General features: G+C 36.8%; 1 protein-coding gene across 11 annotated transcripts in view; it reads right to left on the reverse strand.

Annotated features, from left to right (window-relative positions):
* Positions 1–3,360: 3,360 nt before the first annotated feature.
* Positions 3,361–17,630, reverse strand: part of LOC123682992 (rap1 GTPase-activating protein 1) — a 514,048-nt gene continuing 499,778 nt past the window's right edge. For all 11 annotated transcript variants that reach the window (XM_045621871.1, XM_045621882.1, XM_045621872.1 and 8 more), the window contains 5 exons: positions 13,772–14,193; positions 12,632–12,907; positions 7,502–7,937; positions 5,634–5,987; positions 3,361–4,992 (listed from right to left, as the gene is read on the reverse strand). In XM_045621871.1, the coding sequence (XP_045477827.1) occupies positions 4,852–4,992; positions 5,634–5,987; positions 7,502–7,937; positions 12,632–12,907; positions 13,772–14,193 (1,629 nt within the window). In that variant the 3' untranslated portion in view covers positions 3,361–4,851. The remainder of the gene's footprint in view (positions 4,993–5,633; positions 5,988–7,501; positions 7,938–12,631; positions 12,908–13,771; positions 14,194–17,630) is intronic.

Genomic DNA, 17,630 nt, shown 5'->3' on the forward strand with positions numbered 1-17,630 from the left:
CAACCAAGAGTCACCATGCCTCGTTACGACGATGGAAGGTGTATTTAGCAGATATTACTGAGTGGCAAACTGGCGATTCAATCACCGATTTCGGAATGAAACAACGCAATCCATTGAGAGATTGGCTTGAGAACGCCTTGTCAAAATAATAACTATGTACCAATCAGGACACATGATAATTACTTCAGCATTAAAACTACCCTATAAGGATCTAAATGAAAAATATGCTGGAAGGAGACTTCCCAAAAATCATTATTGGTGATATGAACAACAAATCAAGATAATGGAACAACAAAACAGAAAACCGAAATGGAAAAAAGCTCAAGATAATAATGATAATAATAGTTTATTGTGACATAAACATAAATCGCAGAGGCTGAAGCCTGTACGCCGAAAAACAGAATGCCATAGTACTAGGATCAAAATTTCCAACATAATGGCCTTCCAAACCATACATGTATTATTAATATATTATTTTGATACGTCTATGTTCCAAAAGTATTAGATATCGTCATAATGAAAGACATTTTACAAGAGTTCATGCTGGAGAACTCAAATTGGGAGCCCAAAAACAGAAAAATTTCAAACGAAAGACGTCACAGGCTGACGAAAGTACAGAGAAACACTACAGGATGAAATCCCACTGATAAAAACTCCTGAAGAAGTAGAAGACAAAGTTGAAGAAATGAGCATACTCATGAGCCAAATGAACCAATATACAAAACTGAATGATCAAGTCAATTGCAAGACCTCAACTAACTTATGGCTATGCAGTCAAAAGCCATATCAGTGAATAAACTCTTAAGAGCTGCAATGAATATATCATGGATTGTAAAAAACCAACATATCTACAGAGAATGGGGTACTATCAGATTTCCTGATCAAAATGACGAACCACAAACACTACAACCCTGTTGATGTTGTGATAAGGATGCCAACCTATCACAAAAGTCCCAGAGATCAACTACAAAAGAACAGCAGGTTAGGTTTAGTGTGATAGTGATAGATAATTATTTGGGTTGTTTCCATCATCTGTGCGGTTGGTTGTTTCCGACGTTTCGGCAAGAATTCGCCTGCCCGTCTTCAGTGTGTTGGTCCTGAGAAGGACCGATTGTTTGATTCTGAGAAGAACCATTTGCCAAACTTGGTCTGTCTTGTATGCACCATACTTTTTGCGAGTTCGTATGAGGGTATCGAGGTTTGAACTTTAGTCGTATCGGTTGCAATCACTTCACTTTCACCACTAGTCTACAGAAGCAGGTAGTAATCTTTAAGCCTTAAGCGTAATATACACAGGAAATCCTCAACAGGACACTATGGTAAGATTCGATGTATCCAGCTTGTTCACAAATGTTCTCACAGATCAAAACACTCGAGATCTTGAGAAAGCAACTCAAGGAGGACCAAACATTAGCTGAACGAAATACACTGACTATAAATGCAATTATGGATATGCTCTCAGTCTGTATTAGGGATGTGTGGTTCGTTCAATTTCGACGAACCGGGTCGAACCAGATCCATGGCTTAGACGACCCGGTTCAAAAGACCCGTTCAATTGACCCAATGGTTCTTTTCAGCTCAATAGCTCAGATCGAATCATGTACGATTTGCGCATGATTCAAAGATCCGTAGATCTGGTTCTTTCGTTCTTTGTTTTTTTTTTTCTTGGTAAAGAATGTTAAGTTAATATCAGCTTTCTTTCAGCATGTTTTTAATAGGATCGTGAATTTGTGATAATGATTTTTTTGAGACATAATCATAAACATAAAGGAGATTATCCATTATCATAAAGTTATAAGTTACTGAGATGGCAGAATATAATGAATTGATATCTCTGGTTCATGAGATGATTATGGATCTTTCGAAAAAATTTCAAAATCTAATATATATTCCTCGTTCAAATTGATGATTTTGGAATATTTAAATGACTAATGAAGAAGTACAAGTAAATCATTAATGTACTTTGTACAGAATACTAAATTCACTGATATTATTCCTAATTAATATATCTTGTTCCCGGAAAATATTCATTTACATCAACTTTACAAAGTTTGGTTTGAATATTGTATAGTTAAAGAAATTCTCGAAAAATAATGAAAATATTTAAGACCATAACATTTTCAAGAAATAATAATTGGAGCATCTAAGAGAGTGCAATAACAGAGCCCAGTTTCTTTTACTATCTATTATCTTTCTTCAAAACCGGGTGCCAAGTGCCGAGCCGATGATTCATTTGCAAAATGGATGTATTTTATTACTACCATATTTATGTTGCTTTAAGGTCAGTCCAAACCGAAACCCATCTACCTAGGCTCGGATAACGAACCATTCTATAGATCTTTGGGTCCTAAAAGATCCTCAGATTGAATGAACTGAATGTGAAAGTTTGGCTCATTCGGATCGGATCGAACGAACGAATCATTTTCAGAGAGACGACCCGATCGAACCATTCGTTCTGAAGACCCGGGTCTTTTGATTCGTTCGTTCGTGAACGACACATCCCTACCCTGTACTGGCAGGCATATATATGGAAGATTTTGAGGGAAGAGTACTGGACCAATATGAGTTAAAACCGAAGTTATGGCCAAAATACGTGGATGACACATTCGTAATCTGGCCTCATGGAAAAGAGACCATTATTGGATTCCTAGAACACCTCAATAACATAAATGAGTCCATAAAATTCACGATGGAAATTGAGGAAAATAATCAACCCATTCCTGTATGTGCTCGTACATAAACAGAAGGGAATTCCTCGAACCACGATTTACAGGAAGCTAACTAACACTGATCAGTATCTTCATTCGAGTCTAACCATAACCTCAACACCAAATTGGGAGTAGCCAGATGCCTCTATGACAGAACACTCAAGTATGCTCTAGTCTGAACGATAAGAAAATAAATTTGCAAAAATCGACAAACACAAGAGTCAAAGAGCACCAAAAACTAGCTGGACTGGGAAAAACAGGTAAATCCAGGCTAGTCCAACATGCTTGGGATGAGGAACATAGGATCAAATAGGATGAAGCTTCCATAATATCAAAGGAAGGAAGATCAATAGGGAGGAAACAGCCTTTATGGCCATCACTCCGAATCGGGTAAACATGTCGTCTCTGAAGATCAAGGAAGACTGGGCACCAATCATAAGATCCAATCTGAGGAAGTTGAACCCTGTTCAGGTGGGAAGCATCTCGACACCATCAAATTAGAAAGGAGTCGGAATTCGGACGGATAACTGAGCACACAATCTGCACAACCCGAAAATTCGACTAGTTCGTCCAAGAGGATCCCTCCTGCTTAATAAAAAAAATCTGTATATTTTTAACTTTATATGATGTAGGTAAAGATGAAATGAAAGTATTTTTAAGTATTTTATACGTTTATTTGCAATAAAATGTCAAAGACAAGTAAAGGTACATAAATGAAATACATAACCTATATAAAAGGGGAAACACGTCTATTATTTCACGTTATCGATGTACAAACCAGGCGTTAATTCGGATTTGAGATCCGAAAAAAAATCGACATATTGCAAGATTGATATCAGTTCTGTAAGTTACATTTTCTATCTTAAACATCCACAAGTGAAAGTGTGATAAGTAGTCGGATTGAAGATATATTTTTTTAATTAAGGCCATTCGAAGTCGATAGAAAACTAGGCAGAAAAAGGTTAGTTTTTCAATATATAGCTTTCTTTAAAGATTAAAGATTGAAATGATCAAACCATTGGTCAAAAAAAAAAAAGAAAAATCCAATTCTAGCACTGAAAAGTCAATATGATTGAATCGAAAATGTTTCTAGAAATGTAAATAACAGTTCTTTTCTACCACAACCAAAAAAAAAATTTCAATAAAGTGCTTATGAGAAAATAAATATTGGTTTGACCATAACAAATAGACACAATAGAAGATATCGTTTGAAGTATGTTATTTACATCAAAAACTCTATAATAATAGGTAATGATTATTTTGCTTACAACTTTTCATATTGCAGGAAGTAATATAATCAAAAACAAACATATAAAGAAATAATCTACAAATCTATAACAATATCTGCACAAACTCATTTTTATACATATAAAAGAAGAAAACTTAAAAATTATAAAATAGGTACTTTTCGATTATATTTACAATACAATAATTTAATTAAATCTTTCTGAAACAGAATTTTTGGGGAATGTCAACTTTGGTATCATTTTGTTGGTAAACTTCTATATAATATAGATTTATAATATACAGAGATTACAGGAAATAAATAAAGCTTAAAAAATAAAGAAGAAATGACTTTTCAAAGAACACAAAAATGTCCAAATGTCTAAATTTATAGCTGAAAACAATCTATACAAAATTTTCAGGTATTAATTCAGAGTTATTTTGTACACATTCATATTCAGTTCACTACTCAACTAACCATAACTTTGAGAAGAAATATTTCTTCAAAAATAGAAAGATATAAAGAAATTTAGATAGGGAGGAGAGGTCAGAATGAGTAGTGGTTACCTCACTAAGGTAATTTCGAAGAGATAATAAGAAAAAAGATTATCACAAAACATATTTCTTGCACAGTGTTGAATTGATGTGTGCAGCATTTCTCTATCTGGTGCAACACTGAATTGACATATTTGTTAGACATTTTACTTATATAATAAAAAAGCAGTAATTAATTATTTTAAATATTAAAACAATAATTACTCTTTGAATTGGTGTTACAACACTGAATACTCTCTCTTCTTAAAGGTAAATTGCATTCGAAAAATATCCATTCCGAGAAAAAAATAATACTTTCCAGAGTTGAACAGATATAGGCGAATATCTGACAATAAATGCAAATCAGGAGATTCATATATGTAGTTTATATAGGAGATCTTTCGATGTTAGGACTATAATTCTTGAGCAGGTCCCTTAGCCTAAGGATTTCCTTCTCTTTGAGTGAAAGGTTGTTCTCAACACTGAATACTTTCTCTCTGAGGTTTTTGATTTCTCTTTGACAATGCTGAAACAAATTAATTCAATGAGTCATTTGGCAAGTTTCACAAAACTTCGGATTCGAAAATCCGAAGGAAATATTCATAAATTCATAACTGGAAAAATATTTAGTAAAAAAACCTTTTTTCCATTAACAGTTTTAAATATTTTATATTGAATGGAATCAATCACTACAATAAAAATTTTGTGGAATTTGTCATATCTAGTAATATAGATAATATTTAGTATTTTTCCAATAATCATAAAATAATGTGACTAGATCATTGTATGATGTTCATTTCATTATTAATTTAATTATTATTGAATTTTCCAGTCCTGAAAGCTTAATTTTTTTTCCATTTTTGTAATTATAGGATGTCATAGGATTTCACATATAGATCTGCAATTTTGAATTGAAAAAAAGGCTTATGAAGTCAAAATACAAATCTAAAATATCTTAATTTCTTTGCTTAACATGTAGATAGACTCTAGCAACATAGCTGCGAACTTGACGTGCCGGCTTGTTGGTATCAAGGTCATAGGTTCTATCCTTACATGTTTATCTTTTTTTTAATCTTTACGAGATATGGTTTGGCAGTATTACAAAACAAAACTCTAATAGCGTTGTTGTTGACATAAATTTATTCAGTGTAGTTTCCTCTTACTTACCACATTCTGTCTCAAAAGTTCCAGCTTGTCGCACTTGAGAGTGCTGACCTCCTGGACCAAGTCGTCTACGTTCAGTTCAACGGAGACACTACCGGGCCTCTCGTTGCATACACTGCAAGGTTTGGCCGTGGTCTCCGCGCTGGACATGCTCTCTAGGCCGGTGTCGCTGTCCACGTAGTTTGCAGCAGGCAGCTCCAGGTCCTCGCTGGTAAACGAGGATGCGTCACTGGCCTCCGAAAGCGGCGACCGTATATGCGCATGCGCGGTCAGGTCGGGCGATGAAGCCGTCGAAGAGTTCGTACACTTTTTCTCATTGAGCGACTGGCTGGATAGTTTCGAAATCGATCGACCACTCTGTAAAAAACAAGGTAAATTTAGGGGTTGTTGATCTTGGTGGGAGAACAGTGCATTAAGGATAACATTCAAGTACCAGCTAGCGGATATATCAACATCTATTCTGTATACCGCCCCCTTAAGAGGCAGATATAAAATAATAAGTTGAGGCACAGTGGCGACACGCGTGGTCTCGTTTTTGATTGGCTGTCGGTTTCTGAGTCTAAATATGGCAGCTGTTCGTTCAACGTCTCCGTTTACCTGATTTTTGGGATTTATTCAAAATGTAAGGCTCATTTTATTGAGACACTGTAGAATTCTTCAGTTGAATAAATTTGTTCTATATACATATACCATCAAAGAGACTAAGAGAGTTCTACAATGGGACCACGAGAACATAAGCGAAGTGTAGGAAGTCCACCAAAACGCTGGTTAGATGACATTAAATCAAAGGTCGGACGATATTGGCACCAGTTGGCTCAAGGTAGAGAAAATTGGAAAATTCAGAGGGGAGGCCTATGTCCAGGAGTGGATGCAGACAGGCTGTTAAAGAGATACCATCAAATACTATCAGGCCCAATGATTTCAATTTCGACAAAGTGTAAGTTCAGTTCTATCAATTGTATTCGTAAGTTTTATGGCTAGGCCATATGGTTCTCAATTTGAACATATTATCGCCACTGTGTTTTATTAAGTCACTGTAAGTTAAGGTAGCGCTTTTCAATAGTAAGTGACCACACCAGTGTTTTAAACATTTTAGATATTACATATTTCTTCCAAAATGAACGACCCACTAAACATACCAGCAGGAGACTTAAACGCATCTACAGTGGAACAACAGAAGAGGTCAAAAACTGAGAAACTTAGCAGATAAGATAATTAGTTAATATTTGGTCAAAATTTCAAGAAGAACCCTTTTATATCCACAAAACTACAGGTACGATAGACGTATTGATTTGGCATAGCAGTTATAAAAATCTATGGACAAATTATGAAATCGAAGCCAAAATGGACTATTTATAGGATCCCTGGCCAGTGATCTTGATATTAAAAATCGAAACATAAGACTCCCAAGTACCGAAAATCAATTAATCTGGGGGGAATTCAAAGAATTTAAAACAGAAGCATGACAAAGTACAGAAGAGGCAATCTAGAAAAAAGATTAATCGAAGCTCAATCACAAACTGATATCAAAGAAGAGTCCACTACCTTTGGGAGTCAGAATCTTGTAAGGAGAAGAATAAAAAACACTTATTTGCCCCTGTATGTCTTCAACAACTTTACGCATTTCATCTTTGAGGTCTTGAGTCGATTGTAGACCATTGGTATACACTTATTATTGTACGTGGCCCTAAATAAAAAAGTCTAAAAGTGTTAAATCAGAAGATCTCGGTGGCCAACTGTGATCACCTCTTCGAGAAATAACACGGCTAAGAAACTTTCCTTACAAAGTTGCGATTGTTTCGTTGATTGTGTGGCACGTAGCACCATCAAAAGTATTCGTTATTTCATTCGAAAATAGCAAATCTACTTACAGATGGCGTTGTCTCCGCAATTGTCGGCTGACTGGACTTCTTCGATAGTCTCTCGTGATTGTTGTTTGCCAGATTTTGATCGACGCTCTGGCTGCTCTTCACCCTAGCGCTCCATGCTTTCTTCACCGTATCAATGAACCTAGACCCAGGTCCGGACTCGCCCTTGGGAGTACCGGGGGCAGTGCCAGGCGCACCACCTCCCAAGAATTCATTGGTCTTGTCCTTCAACTCTTCTGTCAGTGATTCCAACAGCGAGGTTCTCGTCCTTAGTTCCAGCTTGGCGAACTTTTCCGCCTTATAGCAGGCATTCTCCGCGTTTATCAGCTTTGTCAGGAGGAACTCCTTGAATTCCGGTCCATGATCGAAGATCGCGGGCGTCGGAAGGGTGGGGCCGAAGAACGGAACGTCTTGACGGGCAGTAACACTCACTTTGTACCTGAAAAAAAGGAAGATTTGGTTATACTTATTATAACAAATTGTTATAGTTATAACTCATGACTGGTAGAGTCATCTAACGATCGATGTGGTGTCATGTAACTTTTCATTTCAGTAAACTATTGGCCACGAATGAAGCATACTATTTTGATTCAATGGTATGTTCCCAATGGAACCTGCACAAAGAGAATATATGCAGAAAAATTTTTTGGAATCTTCCAATTCTAATTTTCTTGGCGAATCTGTGTCTACTCTTATCGCTGGTAAATTTTTCTCTATTTCTACTGGAAGTCTTAGGACTCTTAGAGCTTGTGTTTCAACTTTTCAATAATCTCCAAGGTACAATGATATAACTTGCACATCTCTATTTGAGACTTTATCCCAATACATTTTTATAAATACACATACCTACTATTGATTTTGATACTTTTATTTTTTTTTTACTCATGTTGATCGGCTAGCACAACTTCTTTCTCCAATCTTGTTTTCATAAATAGACCTGCTCCATCTTAATGGTAAGGAGTAAAAAACCCTAAATTTTATGAAACCTACATACTACATTCAGATTTTATTTGATAAACGTATTGTATACATACTTTATTCATTTAATGCGTCACTGAAATAAATTCTACCAACCATACATAATGGCAAGGTTATGGCATCAGTATTTTGGGATGCGCAAGGTATAATATTCATTGATCAAAAAGGCCAGACCATCAACAGTGATTATTATATAGCGTTATTGGATCGTTAAAAGGTTGAAATCGTTAAAAAACGGCCCCATTTGATGAAAAAAAAAAGTGGTTTCATCAAGACAATGCGCCGTGTCATAAATCAATGAAAACAATGTCAAAATTGCATGAATTGGACTTCGAATTGCTTCTGCGTCCACCGTATTCGCCAGATCTGGCACCCAGTGACTCTTTCTTGTTCTCAAAAGAATGCTCGCTGGAAAGAAATTAAGTGCCAATGAAGAAGTAATCGCCGAAACTGAGGTCTATTTTGAAGTGAATTACAAATCGTACCACACAAATGCGATCTAAAAGTTAGAAGATAGTTATAATCGCTGTATCGCCCTCGAAGGCAGCTATGTTGAATAATAAAATATGGTAGACCAGGGACTTCAAATGGCCTGTTACCTATATACAGGTATGTGGTCTCAAACGGCGCATTAACGACGAGCGCTGAAACGCTTTTTATGTCAAGTTACTTTTCACGAAGGTTTATAAATTGAATTCCTACCAAAATTTGATTTCACTATCGAATGCCAACTTTAGACTGTCAGAATGTTTCCGCAAAGAAATATTGTAAGCGTCAATTGTCAGTCAATTTGTCATTTTCTGTCACTTTACGTCATTCCCAAATCTCACCATATACGTTATTATTCCAGAAACCACTGCGTTTTTATGGGGCGCTCGTGAGCGTTTAATTTCGATTTGACATTTGCACGTTAGCCCTCTAGCGGAGCAAAAGTCCGTGTGTTCGACGTCGGAAAAACGAGGTTCGCATAAGCGATTTCCCGAGTAGATAAAAGTGTCGATTTACATGCATATTTGCATGTCTCTTGATGTATTCGCCGCGGAATAGGCCGTAACGAACGTTTTTGCCTGGCGAAATTGCGAGTTGAAATAGGAATTGACGTCAGGGACGGCGGTAGAAAAAAATTTTTCGCACGTGGAATTTTCAATTTCTCTGAATTCGACAGCAAAAACTTCGAAGCGGGCATATCGACTGGAGTCTTTCTGTTTGAATTCCGAATTGTTGATATATTAGGCCAATTGAAAAGTCCCCGGTCTGATGCACAGATGGCCGTGCTAGTATTAAATCTATATGATTATTAGTTAGTACCAAACTTCAAACGATACGTGTCAAAATTTGACGGCAGTACGACCATTAGTTTATTATATATTGCGTTGAGTGTAGCTACTTCTTTTATTTGAAAAAAAATTTTCGTGTGTTGATAAAATTGTGGCGGCTCGTCATAAAGCTCCACATAGCAACTATATACACAGCATTCGGTAGCCTAGACGTTAAGAGGTAGACTCACGCACCGAGATACGACAAGGTCCCGGGTTCGAATCCCGGCGGCTCCCGATAATAATAAATTCCCCAAGCGTCTGTGACACGGCACACACAATTATACCAAAGTCACACTGATGAGTCCGGTGTGTGTGCCAGGGACGAAACGCATAAGTAGGCATAGTGAAATCCTACATTGGTGACCCCGACGTGATGGCGGAAAACTGCGGCGTTGGAGCGCAGAGGCGACTCACTGCCCCGCTCAACGTTACGGCTACTGGGGTGTCCGTCGGACACTAGAGCCGATGGCACGCCGAGCCTCGTGTTTCCGTCGTCACAGCATGCAAGCCCGACGTGATGGGAATGGCCATCTTAACGATGTGTCCTGGAAAGCAGAAGGTTGATGCATAGCTCCCATATATCTGCAATTTCCAACGAAACTCTAGACGCCCATTCCCATGACGTGCAATACGTGCTCCTTGGTCTGCCGCGGTATAGCGGACCTGAATAGGCGGCATTCACCGTCCGCACGATGCCGCGAGGTGCAGCTCTGATTAGGCGGCAATCACCCCGCTGCACCGATGACCTCGTAACACGCATAAGTTTCGTTCCTCCGTCACTGGGGAGGGAGTCATGTGGCGGCTCGTCATAAAGCTCCACATAGCAACTATATACACAGCATTCGGTAGCCTAGACGTTAAGAGGTAGACTCACGCACCGAGATACGACAAGGTCCCGGGTTCGAATCCCGGCGGCTCCCGATAATAATAAATTCCCCAAGCGTCTGTGACACGGCTCACACAATTATACCAAAGTCACACTGATGAGTCCGGTGTGTGTGCCAGGGACGAAACGCATAAGTAGGTATACGTGAAATCCTACAAAATATTGCTTTTTGAACGGGAAAAATTCAGTTGAAGCAGAATCTTGCCTTGATGAAGAGTTTCCGGGGTCTGTACCAGGAGAATCAACCATCGTTGATCGGTATGCTAGGTTTAAACGTGATGAAATGAGCACCGAAAACAACGAACGTAGTGGACGCCCAAAAGTCACTGATAAAAAAAATCAAAAAAGTTCACAAAATAATTTTGAATGACCGTAAAGTGAGGTTGATCGAGATAGCAGACATTGTAAATATATCATCTGAAGGTGTACATCAAATCATTCACGAATATTTGTGAATGAAAAAGCTGTGTGCAAAATGAGTGTCACGCGAGCTCACAATCGATCAAAAGCAACAACGTGTTAATGATTCTGAGCAGTGTTTGAAGCCGTCTTAGTGCAATAAACCTGAATTTTTGCTTCGGCATGTGATAATGGATGAAACATGTCTCCATTTTACTCCGGAGTCCAATCGACAGTCAGCTGAGTGGAGTGCACAAAAAAAGAAGGCGAAAACAAAGTTGTACGTCTATGTATGTCTATGTATAGCAAAAAATATGGCAAATATAAAAATAACTTTCCATTGAAATCATACGAACGAATAAAAAGCCTATAATTTCATTTCCGCCTTTGTAAAATTCCCAGCGACACCACTGTCCGAGAAGGAGATTGAAGGGTTACGTTCGTGCCTTCTTCTGCTGCGAAGTTGTTTCTTTGTAGGCGTGTCGGCAAATGTAAAATGTAGATTCGTGTATCGCAATACGTTCTGGAACATTTATGAACTCCAATTTTATTATTGCGGAACTCCTCCATCGGCTAAACCTTGTACCAGACTCCTTAATAGTTTCGGTCATATTTTATGTACTTTTAGGGTCATCTATCTCCGGTTTTTTCCGGTTAAATATAGAGGAACATGTCTCGAGTATATTTTATTATACTGTACGGAAGCTGGTGAACTATTGGTCACGTGACTTAGATATTTCATTTCATTCATCGTTCTTTTTAGAGCTGAACGATACTGCTCAACTCAACCAAAAGAAGGAGAGGATGTTTTATTAGGAGACAGTAGCAGCATCGAAACAGATACTCAGTATCTTTTTGAAACTGTATTGTTGAATTGAATACAATAACTGTCCATTGGTTATATCATTAATACCTAGGGTCAATAGCACCATAAAAAAATAAAGATTGTTTCCATAATCAATGTTTAGTATGAAGAGATGTTTATAATTTCTACCTATGTTTAGCTAAACAGAAGATATGTTAGGCAACATTGAAAAATCTCGACGGTGATTATAGAGAAATCAGGAATTTCAATTTTCTAGTATAATGTTCTCTGCTCTTGTGATGGCAAAGTTAACATAAATTTTAAATTATTATTATAAATGGTCATTGAATGATAATTCACGATCTGAATCCATATTTAAATTTTGAATTTCCTCACAAAACCAAACACAGAAACACACAATGTGACATAATTAGGTTATGTTCATAGAGAAAAAATGTTTCGACGTTCTGACTTGCGCAGAACCATATACCTAATATCAAATTCATATTAGGTCTATGCGCAGAACCCTGTTTAAAACTAATAGGGAAGATAAACGTTTTCCTGTTTAGTGTAATCGGTGATTAGGCCACATTAAACGTCATTTAAAAGATAGTGCAAGAGAAATGATAAAGTAATCAATCTTTACATTTTTAATCAATGTTTAGCCAAATGGCGCAACTGGCCATTATCTATAGAAAATTCATCGATGCAGAAGATTGTTTTTTTAGAGATTTGTTTTCACTCACCTTAGAACTGGACTCTTTTCAAAAACTTGTACGACGATGAATGCGTGCAAAAAGTGAGAAGCTATCATATCAGGTGTGAAAGGGGTGTTTTCTTCCTGAAACACTAGAGCCACTATGTCGTTGCCTATGTGCCTCTTCCTCTGCAACTGTTGAGGATCTCCATCCGTGAATGGTAGCATGGTCGAAACGTGAAACATTATTTCACGTTCTTTGAAAACCTCATATATTGCCGCTTCGCCCGTGTGTCCATTTTTTATGTCAAGTCCTCCCCTATACCTATTGGATAAAAATATAATTGAAAACTTGAGGAGAAGTTTTTGAAATGTGAGTATAGGGATCATTAAGCCGAAAGTTGAGTACTGACTTCGAATTGGCAACAGTAAAACAAGCAAGAAATCTACAAGTTGAAAAACGAAGTAAAGTAATGTATAATAAAGTTGAAAATAATAAGGCTAAAGGTATCCTTATAAGATAACAACGCAACAAAATAAGGAACTCAAAGTATGCTTATGACAATTTGTAACATTACATTGAATAATAATCCACAATGTTAAATCTCTTGATGACAAAAAAATTACCAATTGCATTGGCTACTAGGTTGCGTGATGATTTGAATAACTGGAAACATAGATAGACGAGTAACTTGCAATGTGTCTATTTCCAATATAATTCTTTACTATGATCACTATGCTCCTTTATTAAACGAGCACACACTACAAACATTTGAATTTACACAATTAAAAGGGAACACCACTACGTGGCTGCTCATTAGAATTAGAGATATTTCTTCTTACAAACAACCGATTTTCATGGGATTTACACATAACTTCCTTAAACAATAATCCACATGGAAGAGAGTAAACATTTTTAATTCGCGAATGAAAAATAAAAAAAATAGCACTGACATATTTTCAAAAGATTTATGAAAAAAAAATACCAAAAATCATTACAGAAGAAGTAAAACTATAATTTTGTGGAGGTCGTCGTACAGTACTGCTCTCTACTTATTTGCTCCGAAAAAAGAAAGGAGAAGTGAATGTACCACTTCCTACACGATACGCATAAAACCACGTGGTGGTAATCCCTCTCAACCATTTTTCATCAGGCGTCTGATCCTTTATCGACCTAAGCACTACTTACCCTTTATGATCCTTCAATTGAATCTTTTGTCCCAACAGCTCCAAAAACCGGTCGAAGGCTGGTGACGTTACGTTATTGCAGAACAGCTCTTCCTCTGTCGTCTGTCGATATTTTTGGTACAGTACGCCGAACTTGAAGTTCGACACCAAGACGTGCTCGTCATAGTTGGCTATCAGGCTGGTGCTCTTCGGACTCATGACAGGTACGAAATTTTCCACGTCCAACTGGTCGTTGAGTAGTTTGGCCATCTTGGCCGGGGTAGGGTTGGAACCAAGGCACGACGTCGGTACGATCTCGTGCATGGTGCCTGTGCGCAGACGCAGCAGGATTCTGGTGTGTTCCTGATTGGCCACGTTCTCCGTTTTCACGGATAGAAGGACAGGGCCGAAATTTTCGTCTTGTCCGATGAGAGTCGAGTGCTCCTGAAAAAAAAATGATTGTTAGAAACCCTTAGAATATAAATAGAAGGAACGGAAAGTAAACATTTGTGCTCGATCCCGAATACAAGAGAGATGGAGTTTAGTGTTGCCAATCACAATCGAGTTAGACGATTGTATGTGCGAGCCATAGGCGTGGAGAATCCTGATTTGATTGTTGCATGCTTTATCAGGAATCCTTTTTTCATAACTTCACGATAGCTAAATCATTAAACTGAGAAAAACATTGCCTTTTTAAAACACGAAAGAATTTTTATGAATAAATCACATTTTAAACTATTTTTGGGCATGAATTGATAATTTCGAAATTAATCAAATTATGTTACGCTACTGCTATAATCTCTCGTCAGACAAGGAGTGACGAATGTTGACATCAAAACAAATGCATTTAGGATATTCAAATTCCATTATTTACAGTAACCACTATCAAAATTTTTTTCGTAATTTATGCAGTAAGGTACAATGTCACACTGAAAGCTGTGAAGGATCATTCGTATAATGAGACGAACACCAAAACCAACTCCCATGAAGAACCGAGATGAAGATAGAACATGGTTGGCTGGTTTTCTACTCTTTCACACGCACTCAGGTTCGTTACACTTGAAAAATAGGAATTTTCAGGTTATCTGTTGAGTGCAAGTCACACAATGAGATTTCACACAAAACATGTATATTCGACTTTTTTTAATGCTCAAAAATGCTCAATTATTGGTTGTCTGATCGAAAGTCGAATATTTACCGTTATTATAAGCTGAGTGATGATTGTGTTACTCACCGGGTTGTCCTATTAGACGTTTTTGGAAAACTAATCATAATTTTGAGCTGCAAATTCGCATATTGACATTTGAGACAATGATCTTTCTCCCTAGAATATTTTCAGATTTCTACAACTTCCGGTTATATCGGAAACAGACTACTACTTACTCATTTCAAATGGCACACCCAGTATATTATTGCACCATTAGATAGGTTTTTTTATGACAATTTCGGCAATATGCCATACCTTGGGTAAAAACTCAACGGTTCATGAGTTCATAGGATTCATTGAAAAAAAATGGTGGCGATGAGGACTAAATTTTTTTTTTCTTTTTCGATTTTGCAAATACGTAGTATTATAAGACTGTTTGAGGTTTAGACCAAAAATGTACAGGGTGTTCATAAGGAGATCATGCACTTGGACAACTCAAATTCATCAAAACTCAAGATTTTCAAATTAAAACCTTTATTTTTTATTATTTCAGTCGATTCTACGTACAAAAATAGTGGGGATTACTTAAGCAAACCTTATACCCAAAATGAATACTTTAAGAGTTATCGATGAAGAACCTTGAATGAGGAAAAACCGCAATTCCTCACTGTGTGGAGTAGTCTGTGACTTCAGGAAAACACAGAAAGAAACTAAAATTCGATATTTGGATAGCTAAATTTTACAAAAAGTAAAGACTTGAGTTCGACTTGATTTCAAGTCAAACTCAAGTCAATCTCAAACATTCAAGTCAAACTTGTGCCACTCTATCTGTAGTAGGTAGTAAGCTATGATATTAAAATCTCCTCAAGAATAAGGACAAATAAATAAATTCCATTCGTAAGGTCCCTAAAAATTGAGGTTTATGTTTAGCATCCAGGTATCGAGACGAAATGTTTTTATTATGACCACATTTCAATGACACAAAAGTTAAATCGAAAATGAATCACCTGAGGCAATTTAATTTCTGCCTTTCCTATTAGCCAGAACTCGCGATTCTCATCTGGCGTGCCGGGATTATATCCCAAATCGGATCAGAAGAACGGATATCGGAAGATAATCGAAAATTTAATAGACTTGGAATGCGACGCCGAAGACGGAAAACCGCAAAACCATTACAAGGATATAATCAGCAACCGGCCCATTAGCATAACGTCGAGTCGGGCCTTTAGACGTCCATTGAAAAACCGATTATTGGAAAAATGAAAAAGATAGGATCTACTTGCCCAAAACCGTAAACAATTGAGGAGAACTTTTGAAAGATGTAATGCAATTTTACTTTCTCATTGCGAAAGACACGAGCAGAATGGTCCAACACACGTCACTCAGAGTATTTTTCATCAGAGCCATTCTTATTTTTCATTTCTCAACTAACATACACTTCTTATGGATCTTATTCATCTAAAAGATCGTGTTAGTTAATAGTATATTATTCAACGAGCGGTAATGTAGGTCATAACTCACGTAGATGAAGTTTGCAGTTTACTATAATTCATCAAGTGAATTATGACCATTGCTGCGAGTTGAATACTATACTTTATTTACGACTATAACAATAAATACTAAAATACAAAATAGAGAAACTTCATTGGTAAACCCCAAAAGTTACCTATAAACGTCAAAATTATAAAAGAGACATTACTTGCGGTAATGGTCATAACTCACTTGATGAATTACAGCACTTTTGAAAAAGTTGAGCACTACAAATTGGCGAATGCGCAAGTTCAAGATTTATCAAGTGAATAACTTGCAGGATGTTCATTCTGGCTCGAAAATGAATAAAAAACCTTCGAGAGTATGTACTAAAAAGCTTCTCAAAGTGTCATGGCCATCGAATGGATGGTGTAGAAATGCATGAAGGGCAAACATAAATAGATAGATCGAATGCAGTAACCTATAAATTTCGAGACGAAAGTTCATTTATCAATAAATTTGAAATGGATACAAATAATATCATTTATCCACTTAAACATTACACGGGTCTAATCTGTATGTAATAAACCATAATGTAAGATTGGCAAGGTTTATTTAAAAGAAATTGTAACTTTCAAGGCAATTAAACTTCAATACCCGAAGGATCCGCAGCATCAAGAATGCATTTCCCTAGAGGTCTATTGAAGTTAAAAGTTTCATATTCAACGAAACTACAATTTTCTTGAGACATAATGGGTCTCTATCCAACATTGTAACTACATTAAATTTTCTGAAGACTTATTCCGGGGATCTACCCCTATATTAGGATGCCGGTTGGAAAGTAGGTCAGAAATAAGTGCACCCTAAAAATAATTCTTAATATTATCCCGGGTTCCATTTAAATTTCATGAAACTCCAGGACAGCAAAAAATAAAATAAAAACTTTTACAAACCGGCGTTTGCGGTACATAATTTCATTCGTACCACCATTTATGGTAGTATTTAGTCTAGCCGAGTTGACTGGAGCAAATTTATCGGTCCATTCTGCATTTAGCTGCAGATAAAATCCGTACCTAACAGCCTCTTTAAGTGATGCTTGAATCGAAGATGTTTTGTATTGCATTAATACGAAATAAGTTGCGAGGTTAACCGTGAAAGGGATTTCAAAGAAGAACGTATCTTTCTCTTATGTTTCAAACATTGAATACAGAGGTAACTTGCATATTGAATATAAATTGAAAAAAAATTGAGTTTATATCTGATA

This window comes from Harmonia axyridis, chromosome 6 (genome assembly GCF_914767665.1).
Source record: "Harmonia axyridis chromosome 6, icHarAxyr1.1, whole genome shotgun sequence".
Taxonomy (NCBI): Eukaryota; Metazoa; Arthropoda; class Insecta; order Coleoptera; family Coccinellidae; genus Harmonia; species Harmonia axyridis.